At 39.0% G+C, this 26,664-nt stretch overlaps 2 protein-coding genes across 21 annotated transcripts in view; both read right to left on the bottom strand.

The window, feature by feature from the left end:
- Positions 1-881: 881 nt before the first annotated feature.
- On the bottom strand, positions 882-7,138 carry SRP19 (signal recognition particle 19). Of its 4 annotated transcripts, XR_014261918.1 has the most exons (6): positions 6,982-7,138; positions 6,247-6,322; positions 3,865-3,936; positions 3,659-3,770; positions 1,852-1,980; positions 1,291-1,428 (listed from the first exon to the last, which is right to left on the bottom strand). XR_014261918.1 is itself a non-coding variant. In XM_082455855.1 (5 exons), exons 1-5 carry the CDS (start codon positions 7,020-7,022, stop codon positions 1,295-1,297), a joined length of 435 nt encoding a protein of 144 aa, XP_082311981.1. In that variant the 5' UTR covers positions 7,023-7,137; the 3' UTR covers positions 882-1,294. The 4 variants fall into 4 exon arrangements, 2 of the variants coding, with proteins under 2 accessions (XP_082311981.1, XP_082311982.1); XM_082455855.1 differs by lacking the exon at positions 1,852-1,980 and having other exon boundaries at positions 882-1,428; positions 6,982-7,137; XR_014261919.1 differs by lacking the exon at positions 6,247-6,322 and having other exon boundaries at positions 6,982-7,125.
- Positions 7,139-15,178: 8,040 nt separating this feature from the next.
- Positions 15,179-26,664, bottom strand: part of APC (APC regulator of WNT signaling pathway) — a 135,864-nt gene continuing 124,378 nt past the window's right edge. For all 17 annotated transcript variants that reach the window (XM_082455708.1, XM_082455722.1, XM_082455724.1 and 14 more), the window contains 2 exons: positions 24,796-25,010; positions 15,179-22,848 (listed from right to left, as the gene is read on the bottom strand). In XM_082455708.1, the coding sequence (XP_082311834.1) occupies positions 16,263-22,848; positions 24,796-25,010 (6,801 nt within the window). In that variant the 3' untranslated portion in view covers positions 15,179-16,262. The remainder of the gene's footprint in view (positions 22,849-24,795; positions 25,011-26,664) is intronic.

Below are 26,664 nucleotides of genomic sequence, written 5' to 3'. Positions count from 1 at the left end.
ATGGAGTCAGGGAAGGCAGTTCCCCAAGAGATGATCAGTAGACAAAAACATATGGCTGGATAAGGAGTCTCTTAAATTTTATACAAAATCACCACTTTTAGAACAGTGCTTTGGAATAAAGTCAGAATCACCAATCCAATTTAGTTTCTTGAAAAACTGTTTATGTCAAGGTGCTAAAGCATAGGTAATTTTAGAACTCCAATTAAAATAATATTCTTAAGTCTACACAATAAGCAAATCTAAAGCTTAAACTCCAGGACTTTCCACATGCCAACAAACTAGTAATTGATTAAACAATTCAATTACAATAATTGAGTAGAAGAATATATCTACAGAGTGAAGTCAGAAAGAGAAAAACAAATATCATATATTAATGCATATATGTGGAATCTAGAAAAATGGTATAGATGATCTTATATGCAAAGCAGAAAGAGAGACACAGACATAGAGATCAAACATAGGGATACCACGAGGGAACGGGGGGGTGGGATGAACTGGGAGATTGGGACTGACATATATACACTACTATGTGTAAAACAGATAACTAATGAGAACCTACTGTATCGCACAGGGAACTCTACTTGGTGCTCTGTGGAGACCTAAATGGGAAGGAAATCCAAAAATGAGGGGATATATGTATATGTACGGCTGATTCACTTTGCTGTACAGCAGAAACTGACATAGCAGTGTAAAACAACTAAACTCCAAGTAAAAAAAAAAAAAAAAAAGAATATGATCTACAGACTGCCTGTTCATAGACCTCCAAAAGGATTTAACCACTTTCTTCTGGTTTTAGGCTCACACTACGCTTCCACTCCCCGTTTTATCCTCTTTATCTCCTCTACTGGCATTAATTAGTTCGTAAGCAAAAGCTACAAAAGTCAGTTTGAAATTTTATTTCATTAACTTAAAAGATGAACAAAATGTGTACTTCAAATCTCATTAAACTCATTTATCTGAAACACGTTTACACAGAGGACAAACAGATATAGGATTTCAAGTAACTTATGGTAGAGTCCACTGTCCATTTAAAAACATGATTCTTTCTTTCACAAAAATTCTGCATTTAAAAGGCAAAAAGAAAAAATTTCTTTTATACTGCCTAAGAGCTGGATGCATACTTCTGATGTAAATTTATTTCATTGTCAACTCTGATGCTGAAGCTGGGAGGCACAAATGTTCATAGTTCAGTTAAATGATGCAAACAGAAAGCTTCTGTTTCTCTCAGATACAAATGAGAAACCTCCATTCATGTCTCTTACAGTAGTACCACATCCTTGATTCTCATACCAGGTCACTTCTTCTTCTTTCCTTTCCCTTTTTTACTTCCCTCTCCTTGCTGAAGACTTTGGTCACCACCTCCTGTTTTTTGTGTCCTTGTTTTCAGTTTAGGTATCATTTCTGCAGCATACAACATTACTGACTTACCTAGGAACAAGAAGTTAGGCTTAGTGTATAATCTGAGAAATAAGACATAAAAGGTTGCTAACTTGAAAATCATAAAGTTTAAGAAATCATCACCACATCAAGAAAATAAGAATTTAAAATGAAAAAACCAAATGACCATGAAGACAATGATTTGCTCAAGTGGGGACCTTTCCTGGAGAAAACGTATTAAGAACAATGCTGAAATATTTAAATGAACAAAATAAAAATTTAGAACACTTTATTTGAAATAAAAATGTTGATCTTGGTCCTAGGAATTGACTTGAAGATCAAAGGAAAATATATCTAAACATAACAAGCTGGAAACAGAGTCAGGATATCATTGTAACTTAAGCTAGGAAGCACAAGCCCTCTCAGTCTTACAACAAAAACCCATGTCATTAAGCTACAAAATATGTTACTCACATGTCCAAATGATCTATGCATACATGCACCCCTGCTCTGGGCACCAACCACCTCCTCCAGCTCCAGTAGCTGCTTTCAACACACCCCACTGCTCAGCGTTGTTCTTTTTACTTTCTTACTATTTTCTTACTGGAAACAGTAAGCGACATCTTTTCAACTGTAATTTTTACTTCTATGTTATTAACTAGTCAAAGCAAAAGGTTGATGGTTTTTGTTTTTGTTTTTTTGTCTTTTGACTTGTAAGAAGTAGTGTAGGAAGATGCCAAAGAAAAGAAAAAATACACTGAATATACTACCTGTCATTCCTGAGTCAGACCCTTAAGCTTCTAGAAATATCTACCAATCCTGACAGGTTTTGGTAGATACTAATAACCAAATAATTATGTTAGAATAATAACCAGTTATTTTAATTCAATTAAAAACAATTCAGTTGTCACTTTGGGGTTATAGTGTCAAGAAAAAAATTAACAGCTCCATTTAAAAAACCTAGAACATATTTTTTAAAATAAAAAATTCAGAAAAGTAAAGAATTACATGTAAATAAATACTCATCTTCCCAATACACCGAGTTAATATATTGGAATACTGAAGTATGTTTTGTTTGGTTCTCGTTGTTTTTTAAGAAATAAAACACTAGAACTAATGCTACAATCTACTCTGACCATCACACCCCTGACCACACTCCTCACCCCCTACTCGCCATTAGGTTAACTAGTACCTTGAGACTTGGTGTTTTCTTCCAGTCCATTTCAAAAGTGTTTATATATATGTCAATAAACAATATTGCATATACATCAATCAATAAACAGTAATATTTTGTATTTAAATGTATACCTAAGTGGCACCACACTATGCATATCTCTTGCGTTTTTCACTCAATATGGCTTTTTATTTTTAATTTTTAAAATTATTTATTTATTTTGGCCACCCCACGCAGCTTGTGCGATCTTAGTTCCCTGACTGGGGATTGAACCCCAGGCCCCTGGCAGTGAGAGCACAGAGTCCTAACCACTGGACCGCCAGGGAATTCCCTCAATATGGCTTTTTATTTTTTTATTTAATAAATTTATTTATTTTATTTATTTTTTGGCAGCGTTGGGTCTTAGTTACTGTGCGCGGGCTTTCTCTAGTTGCAGTTAGCGGGGGCTACTCTTTGTTGCGGTGCACGGGCTTCTCATTGCGGTGGCTTCTATTGTTGTGGAGCACGGGCTCTAGGCACGCGGGCTTCAGTAGTTGTGGCACGTGGGCTCAGTAGTTGTAGCTCACGGGCTCTGGAGCGCAGGCTCAGTAGTTGTGGCGCACGGGCTTAGCTGCTCCACGGCATGTGGGATCTTCCCAGACCAGGGCTCGAACCCATGTCCCCCGCATTGGCAGGCAGGTTCTTAACCACTGCGCCACCAGGGAAGCCCTCAATATGGCTTCTTAAATTTACTGATAGAAATGAATAACAGACCTCAAGGGTCTCTAGGATCTGAAATAGCAGTAATGTATGACCATTTAATAATTTCACATTCTTAACCTGGGAACAATGATGGGACTTCCAGAGTTTTATAAAATGTTCACGCAACAATTTTTTTTTTTTTGGAGAAATGATTAGTAGGTTTCATCACATTCTCAAAGGTCCTTAACTTAAAAGAAGTTAAAAGCATTGTTTACCTCTCTGCATCAGCAGTAGCCCTTTTTCTAAATTAATCTATAGAATGCAAATTATGTTTTTGACCTGTCAAAAGGTCAGTTTTAGAACATATTTGGCAGTGTAGAGGAGTAACCTATCCCAAACTTAATTCATTCATTAAAAAAAGCTTACGTGATGGGAACTGTACAAGACAGAGGCTGCCATCTTCCTGTTTGAGCTGGACCCGGACTCTGCCCCTGTACTGAAGATCACGATTCCATTCTCTAGAGTACATTTTATTTTTCTAACATAAAGAAATAAATAAAAACAGGCTTTAAGAAAGTTATTATGTCAATGAGATGAGTATGGAAAATAGTGAACAAAGAACCATATCATACCTCAAGAAATACATTAAGTCCAACTGCTGAGCATACATCTTGAATCTCTGTAGCTGTAGGATTTTCAACAGCCTGAAAAGTTAAAAACAAAAACACTAAATAGCTCAGCTTTAAGTGGATATTGCTACATTGTTGTATAAATCATTTCAAATACTATGATCAAAACACATACCAAAATCCTAGGTTTCTTTTTTTTTTTACTAGGTACAGTTGTTTCAATTGTAATTTTTAAATTCCTGGGACTCACACTGATTCATACTTGTGTATCCACCTCCCTTCCAAGAGAACATAAACTTCACAGGGTTAATACTGGTTAAACAACTATTACAGATGCAACCATTTCCTCCCTCCCTCCTTTCTTTCTTTCTGTCTGTCTGTATTTACTCTTTGGTTTCCATACTCAGCAAATTATAAGGTATAACAACAGTATTCAGGATAGACAAAGCTTAGTATGGGTAATGGAGATTCCACTGCTTAATGAGGAGCAGTGTTTGTTCTTATCACCAAGTTCCCTTTCTGGCTCCTCCAGAAGCCCTCAGAATTCTGTAGTCATTAATGGTACATTTTGATGGACACATCTGTCTATTAAATAAATATATGCTAGGAACTGTCTTTGCCACAAGGGTCTTTTTTTCAAGAAGTCTACATAATACAGATGCAACCACTTTAGAAAACTGTTTGGCAGCATCTACTAAAGTTAAATATATGCATTTTTTATGGCCATGCAATTCCACTGCTATAGGTATGTATTGAGGAAAAATACAAAATAGACAACCTCAACAATGTTCACAGTAGCACTATTTTTAATAGCCCCAAACTAGAAACAACCCAACTATCCATCAATAGTAGGCTGGACTGTGGTATATACACACAATGCAGTACTACAGAGCAGTGGCTTTCAGCAAGGTAATTTTGCCCCCTGACATTCAGCAATGCTAGGAGACATTTTTGATCATCACAACTAGGGTGGGGTAGGGCACTGGCTTCTGGTGGGTAGAAGCCAAGGATGCCGCTAAACCCCCCACAGCACAGCACAGCACAGCCTCTGCAACCATGAATCATCTGGCTCAAAACGCTGGTGGTGCTGCTGTCGGGAAACCCTACAACAGAGCAATGAGATTCAACAAACTACACTCACAAGTGCAGGGTATAAGCACTCGTAAGCTGAAACGTCATAAGCTTCATGTTCATTGAAATCAGACAGACATAAAAGTACATAGCGTGTAATGCCACTGAAACAAAATAAGAAACAAGCAACAGTAATCTACGGTATCGGAAGTCAGGGCAGGGGTCATCCTTTGTAGTGAGTGTATGTGGAGGGAACAGAGACTGGGAAGGGACATAAAGGAATCTTCCTGAGTGCTGGTAACATGTTCTTTTTAAAATCTGGGTGCTTGGTTACCCATGCGTACTCATTTTATGAAATTTAATCAAAATAAACACAAGATTTATATATGTTTATGTATGTATGCTATAAATCAATAAAGCTAAAAACAATTCAATCATTCTCCAAATTATCCTGAGAGCTTGCTTCCAGAGGCCTCTGTCAATGTGGCTTGATGTTAGGCATTACTCTGAATCAGTGCTTTGGCGTCTTCTCTTTTACCCTGTAGCAGCAAAGTAGACTTTCCTCTACACATTTAAGCAGTAAAATGAGAGATATTAAATAACACAAAAATAATGTACTGCTTCAGGCCAAGTTCCTTAAATCCATCATCAGATTATAAAATGTAAATTAATCTTAAAAAAAATAGACTATAACATTAGTTTTGAAAATGAAAAGCTACAAAGACCCCCTTCACTTGGCACTAGGCACTTTCTAAACTTAAGCCACAAAGCCAACTAAGAACTTGGGTTTTTCTACTGAAACAGCACAAGGGGGAAATCATCTCTTTTAAAACTATAAACACCTACTTTTAAAAAGTATTAATTTTAAAGTAACTTTACCCCTCTCAAAAAGAAGACGATGACGATGATAACAGACATAAAACTGTAAAACTCAACATATCTGAATTTTCTGCAAGTCTTGTTTAAAAACTCAGCTGCATCCTGTATATCATGTTGTACAATGCCATAATTTTGGTTTCCTTTATTAAGGGAAAGAGTGTCATAACCTTAAGTTTAAAAAAACAAAAACGTGCAAACCCTACAACGCTCCACCCCCAACTTCCTTCAAACACAGGCTCATGAAGAACCACTTAAAAAATTCTTTCAGTTATGAATCAGTGCCCTCCTGCATCACCATTATTAACGAAAGCACCCCAATTGTTGGCTGCCGTTCTCCTCATGCCCCAAACAATGGAGTAAAGTAAAAGAAGCCTTTGTGGCCCTGGCAATACAACCTCCCCAGGCCCTCAAAGACAGAAGTAACAGCCCGCTTACCTTACTTATGGGGATTCGCCGCCCCTCCGCTATGGTCTTCTTGTTATTTAAATAAGCAGGATAGATACAAATGAACCTGCCACAGGAAAAGCCCAGCTGGTATCACTAGAGAAATATTTCCAAAAATTCATTCATTCTTTCTTTCATCATCATCATCATCAGGATTGCCGGTACACCTATACTATTATGTGCTTAACTTTTTTTCTTTAAACTGCCTCCCCTCTACTTAAAAAGCGAACTTTAACTTACTATCTTAGATGGAAAAAAACATCACTTGCTAGAGGGAGGGAGGGAGGAAGGAAGGAAGCAGCGCCGTAACTGTTCAATTAGATACAGGTGCCTGTCAAAAACTTCTGAGGGCGGGGCCTGCTCTCTCATATAGAAACTAAGGAGTCAGAGGTATTAAAGGCTTGAAAGAACTCAAACGAGCCTTTCCGAACATACCAACAACTGAAAGAACAGATTTTTCACACTGTGATTACTTAACGTCATGTCCACGTAGCACCCAAAGTCCTCTGTCTCACGTACAGGTAAACACTGAGCTACGTTAAGTTGGGATCTAGGGACCTGCGGACAGCCCTGGCGCAGCCGGCCTCAGGGAGGAACGGACGCCGGAGGACAGGCCCGGAGCCCGGGGCTGGGGCTGAGCTCCCCCGGCGAGCCTTCCTCAGGGCTGGGGAAGGCTGCGCAACACCCGCGGGCTCGCCGCAAGCCCCGTCCTCTCTCCGGACTCACCTGTCCTGGTCGGCCGGGGACCGCGCAGCGGCACAAGCCATCTTCACCCAGCCCCCAGGCCAGACCTGCAGGGAAACACCCGGCCTGAATTCAGCTCGGAGATTTCCCAGACCACCCCATTTCCGGCGGAAGTCCTGCCCACCGAAGCGCCTATGCGTCCGCCGCTTTTCACCGTTGGTTTGTTCCAGCACCTGTCGCTCGGCGTCAGGATCTCTAGTTTCTGACGTGGCGTCGAAACCTCTCGCGAGAGGGTTCACGAACGCTACCAATTCCTTCGCTTCTCGAGATCTCGCCAAAACCAGCCCTTGGGGCGCTTGCTCTTTCACTAAAATTGGCTTAAGCGTTTACGCGCTTTCTTGGCCAATTTCACATTGCGTTTGGATGGTACTAACTTCTCTCGTCCTTAGAGTAGGGCTCCACACCACGGGTGATCTGTGAGTTCCGAGCAAGTTGTTAGGGTAGGCAAGAAAATACCCTTTATGTTTAATCTTTAACCGCTCCTGGGCCCTGCAGCTTGCTTTCAACTTGGCAAAAATGGAACTAGCAAAATTACTTGGCAGTGTATTTCAGTGTGCTGTGTAATGTTAGAAATTTGACTATACACTTTTCAAAACCTTTACCCTAAAATTCACTGTATTTTTACATACCTTAGGTTAATTGCAAAGCACTGTTTGAGCATCCCATTCTTTAAACACAACTTTATTCCTATTTTCGTAGTGGCCGTTTATTCAGAAAACCGGACAAGGTAAAATAGGTATTTTCTTCTAAAAATGAAAAAACAAAATAAACAAAACAAAAATCTGCCCAAAGGCTTGAGTCTCCGCGAGGCTGGGTAATTTTCGCCATTCAACGCTAATGATGGCTGAGCATAAATACCCAGCTGGTCTGACTGGAAGCCCCTGATTTTTCTCCATCCCCTCAGTTCCTGTCTCTCAATCTTCCTTGTACTAGTGTCTTAGTTTGGTGGATTAGTTTGGTGCTGATGTATATAAATGTCTTACTTCTTTCTGAAGTGCACAAGATTCCTGTAAAAAGAGCTTCATGCAATGACCAAACCAAACCAGTTTCTACAGAAGTCTGAGAATTTGCCCTAGGATAACTGTCACGGGGGGAATTCCAGAGCACAACGTGGTGTTTATGAGTAAGATTTGTCTACATTCCATCTCCAGTCTCTGTTGGATTCATATCTATTGATATATCTTGGTGTAGGAGGGTAGACTGTAAGTAAAATTACTTTTAGTGAACCTGTTTCATTACAAATCCTTTAAGGCATTTGAACACAAGCAGTACTGCTTTGGTACTCTTACGGGGAAGTGTTATACCAAATACCAAAGTGGAGGACAGGTGTTCTTCCACTTCTAGAGGAATAGAGTGCAACTTCTGGACACCAAGAACTCCTGACAGTATGGTCCCCACTTAGGCACCACCAAGATTCTGGCTGGTGTCTGATGGAGAGCACTTTTGGTAGATCTGGTTGGTTTGAAAAGACATAACATGAGAACATTTACTGAGCTGAAGACTCAAGATTGAAAAGACTCAGTACTAAAAGACAGGGCTGTGAAAACAAACACACACATGGACTTACACTAGTAAAACTGCTTTATTTCAAGGATAAAAACAAAACTCTAAAAACACCAAGGTAGGAAATAAAAGTTATCTATAGGAGAAAAGACCTCAGACTGACTGTTGAATTTCTTAGACACAGTAAACATTAGAAGTTAAGAGTTTTGAAGAAAATGAACTGTGACTGAAGTTGTGACCCAAATTATCCTTTGTGTGAGGGCAAAAGAAAAACAATTTTAAACAAGCAAGGATTTAGAAAGTATATTCCCAACTTAGCTTTTCTGGGAAAAAACAAACAAACAAAACAAAACTATTTAAGGACATACTCCAGCCAAGCCAAATTATATTAACATAAAGATTTGAAGAAAGTGTTTCCTCTATGCTATATAGGGGAAACAGTGGTGAACACTTATATCTAAGTGAATTCAAATAATTATTAATAATGTGATGGTGAAGATAACTGCAATTGTTAAAACAAGATTCTGAAAATTAAAAACAAGTGAATCCGTTACTACTGGAACAGAGATTTTGCAGAGAACTTAGATTTCAACTGAAATAGTGTATGTCTCTGTTTCTAAAATCATTACCTGCTACATCACCAGGGTTTTCATAGGACCTTGACTTCTTACCATTTTTTCTGCCTTCTCTTTCCTTTTGTCTTCCTGTCTCTGTTCCTCAACCCCCCCATTCCTGGGTACCCCAAGAACCCCAAGTTCTTGCCTCTCTTAAGCACACCTATGAGATTTTCTCTAATCCTCCTCCCACTCAAACTCCAGACTTGGCTTTACAGATCCCAAACCCACCAAGGTCCTCAGCTAAAGAAAAGGACCTTTTGAGAATTTTACCTTAACAAGAGCCACCCTTTCTGGAAGGAAGTTGTGGTTTTAAATAATAACTCTCCTTTTGTTTTGTATAGACGAAGTCATCTGTCAAAGACTGACAGTGTCACTGGTTCCATGGTTTTTGTCAGTATCCCTTTGTGTTTGTAATTTTGTTTCATACACTTGATGCTCTATCATTTGATGTTTAAAGAAAGTCATAACTGATGTTCACCTTCTTTTCATTATGTTTGATGTCTTTTTTTTTTTAATTTTTTTTAAATTTTATTTATTTATTTACGGCTGTGTTGGGTTTTCGTTTCTGTACGAGGGCTTTCTCTAATTGCGGCAAGTGGGGGCCACTCTTCATCGCGGTGCGCGTGCCTCTCACTATCGCGGCCTCTCTTGTTGCAGAGCACAGGCTCCGGACGCGCAGGCTCAGTAATTGTGGCTCACGGGCCTAGTTGCTCCGCGGCATGTGGGATCTTCCCAGACCAGGGCTCGAACCCGTGTCCCCTGCATTGGCAGGCAGATTCTCAACCACTGCGCCACCAGGGAAGCCCTGTTTGATGTCTTTTATCCAGAATTATAGTTTGACATAAATTTACCTTTACTGTTTTCTTTGCATTTGCCTGTGCAAAAGTGGTTGTGCTTTTAGTTTTATACATTCTGGATCATTTTTAAGATTAATTAATTTTTTATTTTTTATGTTTTTGGCTGTGTTGGGTTTTTGCTGCTGCGCGAGGGCTTTCTCTAGGTGCGGCAAGCGGGGCTACTCTTCGTTGCGGTGCACGGGCTTCTCATTGCGGTGGCTTCTCTTGTTGTGGAGCACGGGCTCTAGGTGTGCAGGCTTCAGTAGTTGCAGCACAGGGCCTCAGTAGTTGTGGCACTCGGGCCCTAGAGTGCGTGGGCTTCAGTAGTTGTGGCACGTGGGCTCAGTAGTTGTGGCTTGTGGGCTCTAGAGCGCAGCCTCAGTAGTTGTGGCACATGGGCTTAGTTGCTCCACGGCATGTGGGATCTTCCCAGACCAGGGATCGAACCCGTGTCCCCTGCATCGGCAGCTGGATTCTTAACCACTGTGCCACCAGGGAAGTCCCCATTCTGGATCATTTTAAATGTGTCTTTTACTAATGGCGTATAATTGGAGGATATTTTTTTTTACTTGACTCCAACCTGAGAGTGGTTATTTTACCATATGTGCTCAATCCACTCATTATTTGGTATTACTGTGTCATTATATGCTTCTTTGTGGCTAATTCTCCCTCTCCCATTTTCTCCATTCTTTGATATTTTGTTCAAGTATTCTTAGTTATCTTTGACTAATGCTTTGGATGGAAATTTTTCTTTCTTTTTAACATCGGGGTTACCACTAAATAAAAAAATTGAATTTGTATTTTTCCAAGTTAAAAGTAAAATAGTATCTTTTGACACTGCCTACTTAAGATTAGAAATTTAGCATGCTTTTACGTCTTCTCTCCCTCGTTTCCCAGTTTGGGTTGGAATAATCTGGAATTTAAGATTATTAAAATTATTAAGCATTTCATCTTTTCAGTTTTGAGTTACATGGACATTCACAATGAGATTCATTATCAGATTAACCACAATTATTTACACGTTCATGCAAGTTTAGAGGTTTTATTGCTCAAGCCATTTCCTTAATAGTTTCCCATTTATTTTAATTGCTCGGGCAGCAAGAATACTATGGTAGAGGTATGTCATGGGTTCTGGTTTCCCAGTGCTTTAGAAATGCCCCTCGTAGATTTCGAGAATTCATGTCTTATGCATCCTGCTTCCTCAATGGAGAAACCAAACAACCGAGCGTTCCCAGACTCTACAGGCAGGTGACAGAGCTTCTGCCAATCATGTCCACCCAAGCAAGACTTCAATCCAGAATTAAGCAGTGTGAGGAAGCAAGTGCTGCACAGAATCTTAATTTATGGGGAGGGTGGTGTCAGAGGGTTCCAGAGGTTAGGGGCAACAACTTGTTCTTTTTGAAGCAGTCTCACAGTATGGTTTGGGTATTATTTCCACTGTGGTTTCCAAGTCTGATTTTCTGGCCCTCATACAGCTCCTGTGAGCTACCTGAGATTCCTTAAATGAATGTCTTGTCTTTCAGAGAAGGTCTTGTTGTTAATAACTATAATAAGAATCCCAAATGATACAAGTATTCCAGATAAATTAAATGCTAGTTTGGCTGGTTTCAGAATTCTTAGGTAGTATTTCCATTTGCTTCCAAATGCTGTATATATTGTTCCATTGCTTTATTTTCCTTTTTTGGCATTTGTTATTGCAGGAAGAAATCTGATGCCAACCTATTTTTTTTTTTTTTGGTAGGCAGCCTATTCCTCTCTCCCCACAGATGATTTTAGAAAGCTTTCTCTATATTAAAAAATCAAAAAACCTCACAAAGATGTGTCTAAAGAGTCTTCTGTTAGTTTCAAGTTACTTCAGGAACAAAGTGGGTTTAGAAGTTCATAAATGCCCCAAACACAAGGAAAAGTAGAACTAGGCCCCAGAATCAGCAGGGACTGAGGTAACGCCAGGAGCTAGTGACTCTTGTCTGTCTCTCACTTGCTTTCTATACCTCCCTCCCATATCTGTTCCTTCTCTCTCTAGTGACTGACTTTCTCTTACTTTTAGCTTCATGATGCCAATCATAGTGGCCTCAGCCTTAACTCTACACGATCTTTTAGTTCCAGCACTCAATCACCAACCAGAAATTTCCTTTGACTCTTATTTAAAATTGGCCCAGTCTTTTTTTTTTTTGACAAGCCTCACAAGTCTTTGGTCACTGGTCAGTTAATGATGAGTCTCCCCTGGGTCAGGCATCTGCCTCTGGTGCAAACAGCCATGGTTGGGGGGAAAGACTGGGTACGGGGTTCAGTGACCAACAGTGAGACTAAGTGTCTGGGTTCCAAAAGGTGGTGTAGCTGGGGCAGGTAATGTGTGCAACATTCTCAATAGTTCATTTTTCACTACTGTTGCTTTATATTCAGTGGTCACCTCCACTAGCATAAAGTTGAGTATTTTTAATTAAAAAAAGGAACAGTCTCATAACTTCAAGAAAATAAGCAAATAGTCACAGATTTTGAGAGTTATCCTGAATATCAGAAGTGTATTTAGCACCAAGAACAACATTATACACACAAAAAAACATACAGGTTGAAAGAAGCATCAATGGTCTAACAAAAACCAGAATATAGTTTTATAGACCAAAGAACAGAGGAGAATGGCAGGAAAATGACCTGGTGTTTATAGGAGTCAAAGTCCATAGGTTTCAACACTACAAAGTAATATTTAAAAGTAGGCATAATATGAAGGAATTAGAAATTAAAAAAAATAATTTATACACTCTATTTCAACCATCAAGACTCTTGAAAAATTATTTTTGTTTGGTAAGTGTGAACAATCTGATTACTGAAATACTCTTCAGCGCTTGGCAATTTTCTTTTTGCATTTGTGGCACTCTGCTCTTTTGCTATCTTAGATACGAGGAACCCCCTGTGATAACATGAATGCAGATATAGTGCAACTGGCTCCCTTCTCCAGCAAGACTCATCCCTTCAGTTAATTAACCTTGTGGTAACTAGTTTATGGAAAAAAAGTTTTTTGACTGTACTTAGAGTGCAATTTGATTCTTTTGGGCTTATCTTTTATTTCATTATTTCCCTCTCATTAACTTTCCTGTTAGTGCAAGGTAACTTGTAACGCTTATTCTCAAATACCAATTTGCCATAGTTAATTGGTTGTTTGTATACTAACAAAACGGGTGCATTTTTCTTTCATCTGAAGTCAATCTGCCTTCACTTCAAAGTTCTCTTTCCCCTTTTCTTGGTGTGTGTTTGTCTCTTTCGATCTTATTGCAAATCCAAATTAGATATTTGCTGAAATTTTTGCCTTTTTGATAACCGTTCCAAAGGGAACATTAGTCAATCCCTCAGACACAGTCATTGTCTTTAGAATTACCTGCTCGTTCATGTCTGGCAAATTTGTCTACTATTGGGAGCTGCGATGGGCTGTATCAGATTGTATGGCTCAATATTCAAATCTTTCCTGCCTAAAGGAGAGGGAAGTTTGGTATACTTTCTCGTATGTCGAGTCCAGTGGTTGAGAAGAGCAGCTGGAACTGAAGGCAGTCACTCAAGGAGCTTCGCTGTGGTGACACAGGGCAGTGGCTCTCGGAGTGTGGTTCCCAGACCAGCAGCATCAGCATCACCTGAGAACTTGTCAGAACTGCACATTCTTGGGCCTCACTCAGAATCACAAAGTGTGGGCGTGTGTCTTAACATTTTTGGTGATTCAAATGCACTCTAGTTTTTTCTTTTTTTTAAACCACAAAGGACATATATTGAGCATGTTTTCATATTACAACATTACAGAATAAATGTATGGATTAATTTAAAAAATACACACAAACATACAATAAACAAATGTGGCTTGGATTTGCACTAAGATCAAATGCACTCTAGTTTGAAAACCACTCACTGCCTTAGGAGTGCTGTTTGCTGCAGTCCGAAGATAACAGGGCACTTCCCTACTTCTCTTAACAGGCGTTGCAACTCCACGCTGGGCTCAGTACGCCGTTTGTAACAAGCATAAACTGAGAATATTTGGCCTGCTATCACTTATGGCAGCACTCTGTGAAGTTCTAAAAGTAGAATTGAGATTTGCTCCTTTACTAATTCAGAGCCATTCTCTCTAACTAGAGGGTCTCATACAGCAACTTTTTCCTCAATGGGCAATGCAGACTGATTGCACCTTCTCCCAGTAGGCATTGTCTACCGGAATTCCTGAATTTTCTGGCATATGGAAGGCACCCTTTTTTCATTTTCAGCATTGATGTTTTTCTCCTTCCTTGAGAAAGGCAATTTTATTCTAATTGACTTATATCCCATCTCTTTCCATAAAAGTATTTGAAGTGGTTTATAAAAATTGGCACGAGTAACTCAAAAAAATAGAAAATCAGGACTAAAGGAAAAGGAAATATGACCTATATCCATGTGTCCCTGTTGGATAAGGCAGCCTTTGAGAAAAACAGAATAATTTAGTATTATTACTTAAAAACTATTTCATTCAGATAAAATTTGACAAAAATTTAAATGTAGATATACTCCAAAGGTCAGTAAATTGAGGTGTTTGCAAAGTGGTGCAGTAGAAAGAGTATGGGCTTTGGAGTCAAATGCCTTATTTCAAATCACAGCACTTATTTACTGGCATGTTAGTAAATGACTTTAAAAAAAAGTCATTACCTGTAAATGATAAACACAGGTAAGGGTAGATAATTAACTACATGACGTGATTTCAAAGGCACCAGGTAGATGTGCTTACTCCTCACCCCTTTTCCCAGCATCCTGCTATATCCAAATACCTTTTCCCTTCCCCCCAACGCAGAGTGCATGAATTTTATTATTAAAAATAAATTTTCATTTATTCAACAAATATGTGAGCATTTATCATCATCCTTACCCTCTGATCATTTAGAACAAATTCTGGGAAGATATATTAAGTTAGCTTTTTAAACACTTCTATCAGTTTATCCTCCTTCCTGAAGGATTCTCTCCCTGCTGTGTGAGGAAGGGGGAGCTTGAACACATACTCCGCAAACCTATCAAAAACAAAGTTTCCCTTAACAGACAGGGGTTTCTAAATAGTCTTTTGAATATCTTAATAGTGTTAAATCTACCTTTGAAGTTCAACATGATTTGCATTTTCTGAGCATGGCAAAGTGCTGATTTATACTTGGTGCTAATCACACAGTAACTTTTTTTTTCAGGAAAGGTTAAGTGCCAATGCGTGGAATGGTTAAATGCCAACAGTCAGCTTCAATTGTTTTTATTACAGTAAGAGGAATTTTACTCTTAATGCATAGAATTTGAAGAAAAAAATTATATAAGCTTTTAAAAGAGGCCCTTTTGATAATTATTAATACAAATGTGAAATAAGACCCTTAAACAAATACCGATTTCAGTAAGTTTATACATACAGCAATAATTTATTCTGAAATGTTCATTTAGTTTCTGTTGAGACACGATTCATGTCTCATTAATAAAAGAGCAGCCATCTCACCTCAAATACCAGAATATACAACAAGTTACAGCATAGCAAAAATTCTACCTACTTTCAGATAAAATCTAGTTCAGGTAAAATAGTTTCATTCAATGTTTTACAGTTACACAGATTTTGTTTTGTTTGTTTTGAGCACAAAATAGTGTAAGTTGTTACACTATAGCTATCTATATGAACATCATGTGACCACAGAATTGTTAATCATTACTTCTGAAATTGAACCATCAGTTTCATTCATGCAGTAAAGCAAAGCAGGCTGGGTAAACTTGTTCGTCGGGAACCATATTACTGTGAATTTCACAGCCACATGATTATGATGTCAGATGGACTCACAAGGACTAAAACAGAATGGTTTTTGCATAAATACCAATTTCTCCCTGATGTAAGTTTAGTCAGTTTATAATCTAGAAATGATTGATAACAGCAATATATCATATCTTCTATCTGTAGTGTTATTTTAAGACAAGCAATAATTAAAGGATGATGGGATGGGATGCTACTTAAATACATGAAAAACATACTGTACAAATATACTTGGCTTTACCATTTTCTTCCTAACTATCAAGAGTGCCTCCCAAAATATGACCAGTGAAGATGAAGTATACTATCAAATATGGCTTCCAGAACAAAAACCCTCTAACAAGAATCAAACCTATTTACAAAATTTTTCAGTCTTTTAGTTTCATTTGAAACAAAATTTTTTTTGAATTTTATTTTTTATACAGCAGGTTCTTATTAGTTATCTGTTTTATACATATTGGTTGAAACAAAATTTCTACATAGCAGTTGTAATTAACACATAACACATTCTTAGTTTCATCATTCCAGCTCTTTTTAAACAGATGTCACAAGGTAGGACCCAGAATGGCGTTTAGGACTTTGAGTTCCACTGGATTCTGTATTGTCAGTTTTTGAATCTCGTTTCTTTGTGTTGTTATTCACTGGTGTTGGGATCTGAGATGGTCGGGCTGAAGTGCTCTCCGCGCTGCTTTTCCTCGGGCTTGGGTTGTAATTAAAAGGACTCACTCTGGCAGCAACAGTCCCACTCGGTGAACTGTGCTTGCTTGAGCTGCTAGAACTAAATGGGGTACGCTCAGCTATAGAACTTTCATTAGTCTCTGATGCAGGGACAGGATTACTTTGTCCCGGTTTTGCCTCAGTTCCTTTTTGGTCTGGGGCATCTACCTGAATAAAGGAGTTCAGGCGGTTTTCCAAACCCATGGTGCGTACAGGAGCACTACCATTGCTCACATTTTGTTTTCCCTGATTATCTTTTGAATCTTTAGTGTTTGGGTTTCCCTTTTCTGAAACAGTGTCAATCACTGGGGGAGTATTTCCTGTTGGAGATCTTCCAGATCTAGGGTTGTTAATGGGACAGTCCTCAATTCTCACCCAAACATCCTCTGTTTTAGAAACAGCAGGTGCCATTTGATAAATCAGAGTCTTTGATTCAGCACCATTTGCAGCACCTGAGGAAGTGGTCTGAGAAGTACTACTGGTGGGAGAAATTTCACTTTCTTTTATTTTTCTCCATGTTCCTTTTGTGGATACTTGGTTTTCTTTAGTTTGTTTGGTTCCTGAAATAGAGTTCACATGTTTTTCATCCTCACTTTTTGCTTTTTCACTAGATTCTGATGAAGCGGAAAGAATTGAGGATGAACTTCCGGTTCTCCTCCAAGTGCTTACTCGGGGAAGGGATGATGAGTGTTTGCTGTGCTCACGTTTCCAGGTTCCTGACCTATTGATGGGAAGTCTGGAAGGACTTTCGGAATGAGAGCGTGCTATATCATGGCGCTTTACTGGTCTTCCATCATTATACTCTATGGTGGGACTGAGATTAGGTGGGAGTTTTCGCCATCCACCAGCCTGAACAGACGAATGTGTAGACAGAGACATATCAGGAAGGGAAGGACTTAAAATTGGAGTCTGTGCCTGGGACCTAGTGGGAGAATCTGGTCTAGAAGATGGAGAAAGAGATTCAAATGAAGCAGATTCCTCCAATTTTCTCCTTAGGGTTGGGCTTGGAGCTTCTTTGATGAAAGTTGACTGGCGTACTAACACAGGTCTCTCTGACCTATCAGATTCACTTCCACTTGATTTAGTTGAAGACATTCTAGAAAGTTCTACCTTTTTATTGGCTCCATTGCTAGTACTCATTTGATTTAGTCCTTTGGAGGCAGATTCACTTCTTGGGATACTACTGACATTCTTGGATAAACCCGTTTGTTTGGTGAGGTTCTGTTGGCTCATCTGTCTGCCAGGAGATGTGTAAGACATTTTCCCAGAACCCGAGGACTTAGTTGAAGCAGTACTAGGGGATGACGTCCTTGGCAGCTGAGATAATTTGTTAGGAGGACTTATTCCATTTCTACCAGGAGAAATTGAGTTTCGCCCTGGAGACTGCATAGGTCTACTTAATGGCTGCTGGGCAGGTCTTGACGGAGTGGAATCTCTAGATCCTGATCTAGAAGGCCCTTTATTTGACCCAGGTGTCTGGGATGCCTGCCTCGTAACGGGGCTTAATTCTGACTTCACTGATGGCTTGGCTCCTCTGGGGGAAGTGGTAGCTGCCTGACCTTCACTAGGGCTTTTGGAGGCTGGAGTCTTAAGGGGTGGGCCTTTTTTAGAAACTGGACTTGTACTTGAAGAGCTATTCCGAACTCCTGGAATGTGAATCATTGTCCTACCTCGAGAGATTGAAGGCATGTTTGTTTGAAGGGGTTGTTTCATTTGGCTTGAAACTTCCGAATTAGATCGAACTTTTCCAGTAATCAAACTTTTATAAACTTTTTTCCCTCCTTTTATTCCTTTATTTTCAGATTCTAACTTCTTAGTTTCCAATGTACTTTTCTCCCCAGGTTTTAGAATTCGTGGGCCTTTATTACTTGCAAAGGGTTTTTCCTCTTGATCAGGTGTAAGATGAAATGGTGATCCCAGAGAGATTCCTGATTTCAGGGAAAGGATGGAATCTGAATCAGACGAAGCTTGTCTAGATAAACATGCGGCAGCAGCAGCTTGATGTAAACTACTTACTATGGAATTTGCACCTTCCTGAATAGCTTTCCAATCGAAATTTTCTGAATCAGGGGATAAACCATGTTCTGAATCTGGTCTCTGTATATCTTTCAAATCGAGTGTCAAATCTTCTGCTAACATGCCACCCATATTTCTGGGACTATGCTTTTCATTATCAGCCTTGAGTCTTGAAGGCTTTTTCTTTTTTGGCATTGCAGAACTTATACATTCCTGCAACAGGTCATCTTCAGAATCAATACTGAGGGAACTGAGAGAACTGTTTCTTGAGAAACAAACAGGGGTATCTTCAACGTGAAATGACTTAGGAGCATAACCTGATGCCTGAGGTTTACTTGGTTCTCCCTGTGAGTCAGGGGGCTCTGTCTCTTTGATAGGTTCATTTTCCTTGTTGTTGTTGTTTTCTTGATCAATGTCACTAAGAGAACTTAGAGAGGAATTTCGGGAAAAGCAAACCGGAGTATTTTCAATAGCAAAATTCTGTAATTTCTCATCTGTTGCTGCCCCTCTGTCTGGTATATCTTTGGAGGACTGGGGAAAAGTGGATTGCTTCTGCAGCACAGGTTTAGGCTGACCTCGATTTATTGAATGTTTTGGAACAGCTTGTGTCTTACTAGCTGATTGTTGGTTTGAGGTTAGTTCTGTGTGGTTGGTAACTTTAGATTCTGATTCCTTATTTTCCTTCCCCTTTCTTAATTCAGCCTTTTCCCTGGAAAGGTCGACATCATCATCATCAAAATCTAGAGAACTCAAAGAATCATTTCGTGAAAAACAGTATGGAGTGCCTTCAATAGGTGTGTAATGATGAGGTGAATCAAAAGTAAAACTTCCTCTGACTCGATCTTCATTATCTGGGACCTTATCATTGAAGTCCTTGGAACTATTTTTCAAGTTCTGTTTCTTTGAATCTTTGTTGTCTGAGAAATTTCTTTCAGCATTTAAATTATTTTTTGAGTCTGTATTTTTTCTTACACGTGTCCTGTATTCAGTATTTTGTGGTATAGGTTTTACTGGTGAAGTAGGTTTCTTTTTCTTACCATCTGGTTGATTTTTGTTAGTTCCAGATGAAGACATAGATGCTTGTTGGACCTGGTCCATTATCTTTTTCACACGGAAAGGCTTGTGACTTTTTCCTTTGGGCATAGCAGAATTAATGCATTCTGCAAGAATATCGCCTTCTTCTGTTTTATTGTCATCCAGTTCAGGTATAGTTACAGATGAGGCTTTCCCTGTTTGAGCCTCATCTGTACTTCTGCCTTCTGTAGGAATGGTGTCTCGTTTTTCAAATTCACCTGACTGTGTTCCTGCTCTAACACCTTCTCCAGCAGCTAACTCATTTGGAGGGGATTCTATTGTTAGATCACTTAGAGATGTAGCTGTGGAAAAGTTTATAGGTGTCCCTTCTACACAATACACCCGAGGCATATCATCTCCTGGTGTAAAACTAACATGCTTTTGTGCTTGTAATCTGTTTTGTGATGGCAGAAGTTTGTACACAGGCAGTTGACTTGGTTTCCTTGCCACAGGTGGAGGTAATTTGGAAGAAGTCTGGGCTGGCTTTTTGGCTTTGCGTGAAGATTTTGTTGGCATGGCAGAAATAATACACTCTTCTAGTATTTCAATATCATCATCATCTGAATCATCTAATAGATCTTTTTCAGAATCACTGGGTTTTTCTGCCTCTTTTTCCTGGTTTTCATTTGATTCTTCAGGCTGCTCATTTTCTGTTTCATTCCCATTGTCATTTTCCTGAACTGGAGGCATTATTCTTAATTCCACATCTTTCTGAATAAATGGCTCATCGAGGCTCAGAGCACTCAGGCTAGATGAACAAGAAAATCCATCAGGAGTACTTTCTGTGGCAAAATGTAACAAAGTATCAGCATCTGGAAGAACCTGGACCCTCTGTACTGCAGCGTTTACAGCAGCTTGCTTAGGGCCACTTTCTCTCTTCTCAGCACTAGGTGCTTTATTTTTAGGTACTTCTTGCTTAGTCTGAGCTGTTTGAGGAGGAGGGGGAGGAGGGGTTTTACTTCTGCTTGGTGGCATGGTTTGTCCAGGGCTATCTGGAAGGTCACTGGGGCTTATAATGCCACTCACCATTCCACTGCAGGGTTCACTCTGAACGGAGCTGGCAATCGAACGACTCTCAAAACTATCAAGTGAACTGACAGAAGTACATCTGCTAAACATGAGAGGAGTCTCCTGAACGTAGTGCTCTGGTGGACTTTTAGGTGTCTGAGCACCACTCTTTGATGGAGATTTGGCCCCTGAAGAAAATTCAACAGCTTTGTGCCTGGTAGATTCTGAAGATAAACCAGAAGCCTGGAGTCTGCTGGATTTGGTTCTAATGTGCTGTGACACTGTTGGAACTTCACTCACAGAATCTTCAGTTGATCTAGTTCCACTGTTTTCTTTTATTTCTGCTATTTGTAGGGTATTAGCAGAATCTGCTTCTTGTGTTGTCTGATCACACCCTATTTCATCTTCAGCTGATGACAAAGATGATAATGAACTACATCTTGAAAAACATATTGGGGTATCTTCTACACAGTAAGTCTGTATTGTTTCTTGGTTGATAGAGGGAACTTTGCAAGAGGAAGAGGTGGCTTTTTGGGTCTGACCGCTTCTGCTCTGTGCTGAACTTGGATGGAGCTGATTCTGCCTCTTGGCATTAGATGAAGGTGTGGATGTATTCTCACTGCTTGAAGAGATGTGTTCAGTTTTAGTGCTTTGTCCGGATGAATTCTTTGAGAATGAAAATGCTGGTTTCTGTGAAGAAGGAATGTCTGTGGTATATTTTAAACTATAATCAATAGGCTGATCCACATGATGTTTTTCTTCATTATATTTTATGCTATAATTGGTTGGTCTCTCTTCTTCCTCATGTTGCTCTTCCTCAGAGTAACGTTCACTATAGTTGGTTGGCTTATCATCTTCATAGTCATCTTCCTGACACAAGGACTGATTTACATTTTGACTAATTCCATGATTAGAACCTACTCGATTTGTTTCTGAACCATTGGCTGCTCTTGACCTATATGGGGAAACACATTCTTGCTGTCCAAAATGTGGTTGGAACTTGAGGTGTTTATCATCAGTGCTCTCAGGATATACAGGATAAGTTGTGCTTTGACTCCTTGATTGTCTTTGCTCATTTTGTTTTATTTCATCTTCTATTATATGTTTGGGTCTTGCCCATCTTTCATTCTGTGAAGGACTTTGCCTTCCGGAGTTCAACTGTTCATCAGAATATTTAAGACTATAATTTATTGGTGTATCTAGTTCTCCATCATTATCATCCATATGATTTGCACTATGTATTTTATGGGCTAGGTCAGCTGGATACTGACCATAGCTGCAAAATTTACTTTCATCATCTTCAGAATAGGATTCAACTGAAGGTTTCATTTGACCTCTTTTACCATAACCATCACTACTGCTGACACTATTTAAACTATCATTTGAAGATCTTTTGTATTCTACTTTGGCATATGGCACTGGACATGTCCTGTTTGAGTTTTCTGACTTGGGGAAGTTGTAAGAGTTTGCATGTGTGTGGGCGGTAGAGCTTCTTCTTAGTGCATTCCTCTCATCTGTCCCACAGTGTAGTTCTGGGGTAGACCCAGAACTTCTGTCTTCCTGGGAGGTATGAATGGTTGATACTTCTTCCATGACTTTGGCAATCTGGGCTGCAGTGGTAGAAATCTGCAAACCTCGCTTCGAAGAGGTTCCTGGATTTTCTGTTGCTGGGTGGTAGTTGACTAGGCTAATACCTCGTTCTCTCTCCAAACTTCTATCTTTCTCAGAACGAGAACTATCTAAACTTCCCCTTGATGAAGAGGAGCTGGGCAACACTGTAGTATTTAAATATGGTGACAGGACAGTCATGTTTCCAGTATTAAAATTGTCTGACCTATTATCATCATGTCGATTGGTGTCAAAAACATAGTCACCATAGAGATTTTGCTTGTGTCTCTGCTTACTACGATGAGATGCCTTGGGACTTAAATTGTCAATATTGTCAAAAGTTTCTGATAAATGCTGAGCATCTAATTCTGCTTCTAGGGCTTTTTGTTTCCTGACATGAAGAGAAGGCAAGCTTGAACCAGGAGACATGATATTGGCATCCTTATACTTTGCAGGTCTATTTGCCATGAGATTCCTTAAAGCTGCAGCACTTCCCATAGCAATCATCTTGTGCTTTGAATGAATGAGGTTCTTGAGCATGCTGACTGCTCCCATGTCCCATAATGCTTCCTGATCTTTAGGATTTCTTGCTGAGAGATTCCACAAGGTTCCGCATGCATTACTGACTATTGTCAAACTGTGAGATTTCAAGTGTTGTAATAAGGTTTGTAAGCAATTATTCTCTCTTAGGATTTGCCTGAAATAAAAATATCACAAAAGTAAGGTAAAAATCTGTTCATAGTAACAACAAATAAAAGGACAGAAAACAAATTTAAATCTAAGGATAACTACTGAAGCTTATTAACAACAGGCATAATAAAATTACACCAAATTATACTATAAATTTCAAGCATTACCCATCTCCTTTTGTTCTATCTTAGTTCATTTAATGTTTATTGTTTTAAAGTACTCATCTGTCAGACTAAAAGAAGTAAAAGCATTAAGTTTAATCAATTCTGCATTTCCTATTCTGACCCAATAGCTTTAAACATTTTTTCTTGAGCAGATGTATTTACTTTATTTACATAGTGACGGAGTTTCTCAGTTTGAGGAGTACAGATGTATTATGAAATCTTAAGCTGAACAGGGGCTGTGGTAATTTAATCTCTGGATGGGCACCACAATGTCGACAAACTGAGACATCTCAGAAGAGGCAGACAGAAGAAACTGATTGACAATAGATCTTTACAAAGTCAGGGAGCACACTGTAAGCTCCTAGGTCAGCAGAATGACTTTTAGATAATCTTTCTGCCTCTGGTTTGATTATGTAATACTGCCATTCCCCCTTACATGTGTTCTCGGCAAACTGTGTGTAGTCGTTATTTCTAAAAATAAAGTGAAAGAAAAGTTTTCAAAACATTAACTATAAAGACAAGAGTTAAGAGTCAGCATAATGAATGTTAGGATCTGAAAGAGCTATGGCTTGTTTAAGGCATGGTAAAATGAAGCTTAATGACAGCACAGTCGGCGCTGGTGGGCTTTAAAACTGATAGGCAAGGGTGCAGTAAGCTTTACCATGGCGGCTCTCTAGCAGTCCAGTAGACACCTGAGTGCTTACTGAGTCTAAGAGGTCTTCTATGAACAGAAGAAAGGGCTATAAGGCTTGTAGCTGGTGCATCAAAAACTTAAAGAAAAGATGTTTACATTCTTTTCAAAGCCATTTTACTAAAAGTACCTCATAGTCTTTTTGAAAATGAGAGAGGAACAATACAGGATAAAATAAATAAATATGCTGTGAAAGATACCCATATTTTTTGTTGAGATAATACAGAGCTCAAGTTCTGAAAATATGTGCCTTGTATCTGAGGTGCTCTCTTAGGTTTCACAGCTCTAACAGATTGGATGAATGGCGGTTGGCTGAAAAATATTATGATTATTTTTTTTTTTTTTAAAGTGATGGATTTTTTTTTTTTTTTTTTAGAAATTTTTTTTTTTAAAAATTATTTATTTATTTATTTATTTATTTATGGCTGTGTTGGGTCTTCGTTTCTGTGTGAGGGCTTTCTCTAGTTGCGGCAAGTGGGGGCCACTCTTCATCACGGTGCGCGGGCCTCTCACTATCGTGGCCTCTCCCGTTGCGGAGCACAGGCTCCAGACGCGCAGGCTCAGCAATTGTGGCTCACAGGCTTAGTTGCTCCGCGGCATGTGGGATCTTCCCAGACCAGGGCTCGAACCCGTGTCCCCTGCATTGGCAGGCAGATTCTCAACCACTGCGCCACCAGGGAAGCCCAATATTATGATTATTGATGTTATGGCACCACTAGAAAAATGTGAACCATTGTACTCTCCGGATCATAACCACAAGGTTTTGTTTTTTATAAACCTCATACTCGTTTAAGCCATGCTAACATGTAGGAAAGGATTTTCTTCTCTGTAATATTTATGACTTTCATTTTTTCTTCTACACGTGGGTTATACCTCTCAAGTATCATTTATTTCTAGACATCTTTATGATACTATGAACTTTTATTAGAATAAATATGTTAATGAATAAGTCAGGAATTAATAGTTATATTTTCATTGTCATAAATGTAATTTGGCTTAGAACTTGCATAATTACACAAAACACTGCATACAGCTGAGTCTTTCTGAGAGTATGAATCTTACAATTTCATTTAAAAGTAATATAAAACCCTGTATTTACCTGTGGTCCTCATTCGTAGCTATCAAGCTGGACACATTCCGTAATATCCCACCTCCACTTTCAATAATAGCTAAAGTATTTGTCTGGCTCCGGTAAGTGAGAGTGCCAACCAAAAATGCAAGCGCACCATCTACGGCACATATATCAGCTTTATTCTCAGTGCAGTGTGCTGACAAATTCCATAAGGCACTCAATACGCTTTTGAGGGTTGATTCCTATCAAGAAACAGAATATGCGTCATCTAATTAGAGTTGGAATTTCCTTCTTATAACGTCTATGTTTACTTCTATTGAGGAAGCTTTTTTTTTTTTTTTCCTCTTTAAATCTTCCCTGCTGCCCATCCTTCACTGGTAAAGTATTAGGAACTCCTCATTTAGAAAAACTTTCATAAAATACCAAATCGAACTTAAGACAGTGATATCCCCATGAAACAAGCAAAACGCAATATTAAAATAATGACCTTTATGAACTTTATTCTAAGTGTTTAGATGGTGCACACATATCTCACAAGAGCTTATATTACAATATGAAACAGAACTGATGTGCATTCTGAAAAGACAGCATTTTCAGGACAACAGAAGCTAGAAAAAACCCTCTACATGCCGATATGGAAAGATATCTAGATGTATCATTAAATGAAAAGAGCAAGCTGCAGAAGAGTATCTGCAATCTTGTTTGTATAAAAACACACATACATATATTTATGTGTGGTTGATTCAAAAGTAACAATGTAACTTATTAAAAAGAAAGCATACTAGGAAAACTCCAATTTCTTAAAATCCCCAAAGAAACAAAGTAATTGAAAAACCAGAACTCCCTGGTATACAGTATCACAGTAAACTGACAAATTATAAATGTCACAGAAAATACTCTGAGTATACAGTTAAGGATATTTGGTCAAAACTTGCCATGATCCTGATGTCAGTCTTTCTTCTTACTACAAATCAATCAGGGAACAAACAAACATTCATTAGAGATCTACTCTGTGCCTATCACAATTAGAGGCACTCCAGAAAACATAGCAACTGATACTTGCTTTGAAGGTGCTAACTGTTTACTCTGGGGAGAAAAGAATGCAAAACCATACTTGAAACCAAGGGCTCTAATGGAAAGATTATTGCCATCTGAATTTAATTAAATAAGTAAAATATTTCATGGAGGAGAGCAGCTCTGCAGAAGAAAAGACCCGTACATTCAGAGAGAAGGCAGGGGAAGTAGAAGGAGGAAAGGCATGGAAGTGGAAATAAGCAAGGGAGGACTAAAGAACAGAAAGAAGACACAGAGGAAGTCAAAGTCCATGCTGGGGCATTGTGGGAAGTAAGGTCAGAGAGGTAAAAGAAGGCCCTGAATGTCATGGCAAACATTTTGGGCCTAACCCAATAAGGAACTAGCCATTGTATTCTCTTCATCAAGGTAGTAAATGAATAAAACAGTGTAGGAGCAGGTTTAGATACTACTTATCAGGAAGCAGGGAAGAAGTGCTTTCACCACTGAAGATGTGAAAAGGCTAAGAGCTCAATTTTAATTATATTGTGAATGAGGTAAAGGTGGGACATTCCAAGTATCCTGAGAACAGAAAAAAATGGCAAGAGTTTAGAGGAGTGAGCTAAACTTACAACTGACCTAGAGGTGAGAGTTGAAGGTAGGAAAATAGAATTTGCTCTCTTCAAGACTGCATGTAGAGGGCCAAAGGTCTTGTTTCAAAGAAGCTTTATAGTTAAAGGAGACAAGGAGAAATGATTAGATGTTGGAAGTACACGTGGTAAAAACAAAGGGAAGAGATTCAGTAAGGAATGTGATCAAAAAGTATCAAATATAGGTGTAGGTAGAAAAGAAATACCCTAGTTAATCTATAAGTCTAGATTTTGT

This window comes from Balaenoptera physalus (genome assembly GCF_965194825.1).
Source record: "Balaenoptera physalus genome assembly, chromosome: 3".
NCBI classification, from domain to species: domain Eukaryota; kingdom Metazoa; phylum Chordata; class Mammalia; order Artiodactyla; family Balaenopteridae; genus Balaenoptera; species Balaenoptera physalus.
Note: the sequence above shows the minus strand (reverse complement) of the source record. Positions and strands in the feature narration are given on the sequence as shown.

Coding starts and splice junctions, on each gene's coding strand:
- SRP19 (XM_082455855.1), bottom strand. CDS start 7,022: ATGGCTTGTGCCGCTGCGCGGTCCCCGGCCGACCAGGACAG. Junction 6,323..6,981: donor TCCCCGGCCGACCAGGACAG/GTGAGTCCGGAG, acceptor TTCCTGTGGCAG/GTTCATTTGTATCTATCCTG. Junction 3,937..6,246: donor GGCGAATCCCCATAAGTAAG/GTAAGCGGGCTG, acceptor TTAACTTTTCAG/GCTGTTGAAAATCCTACAGC.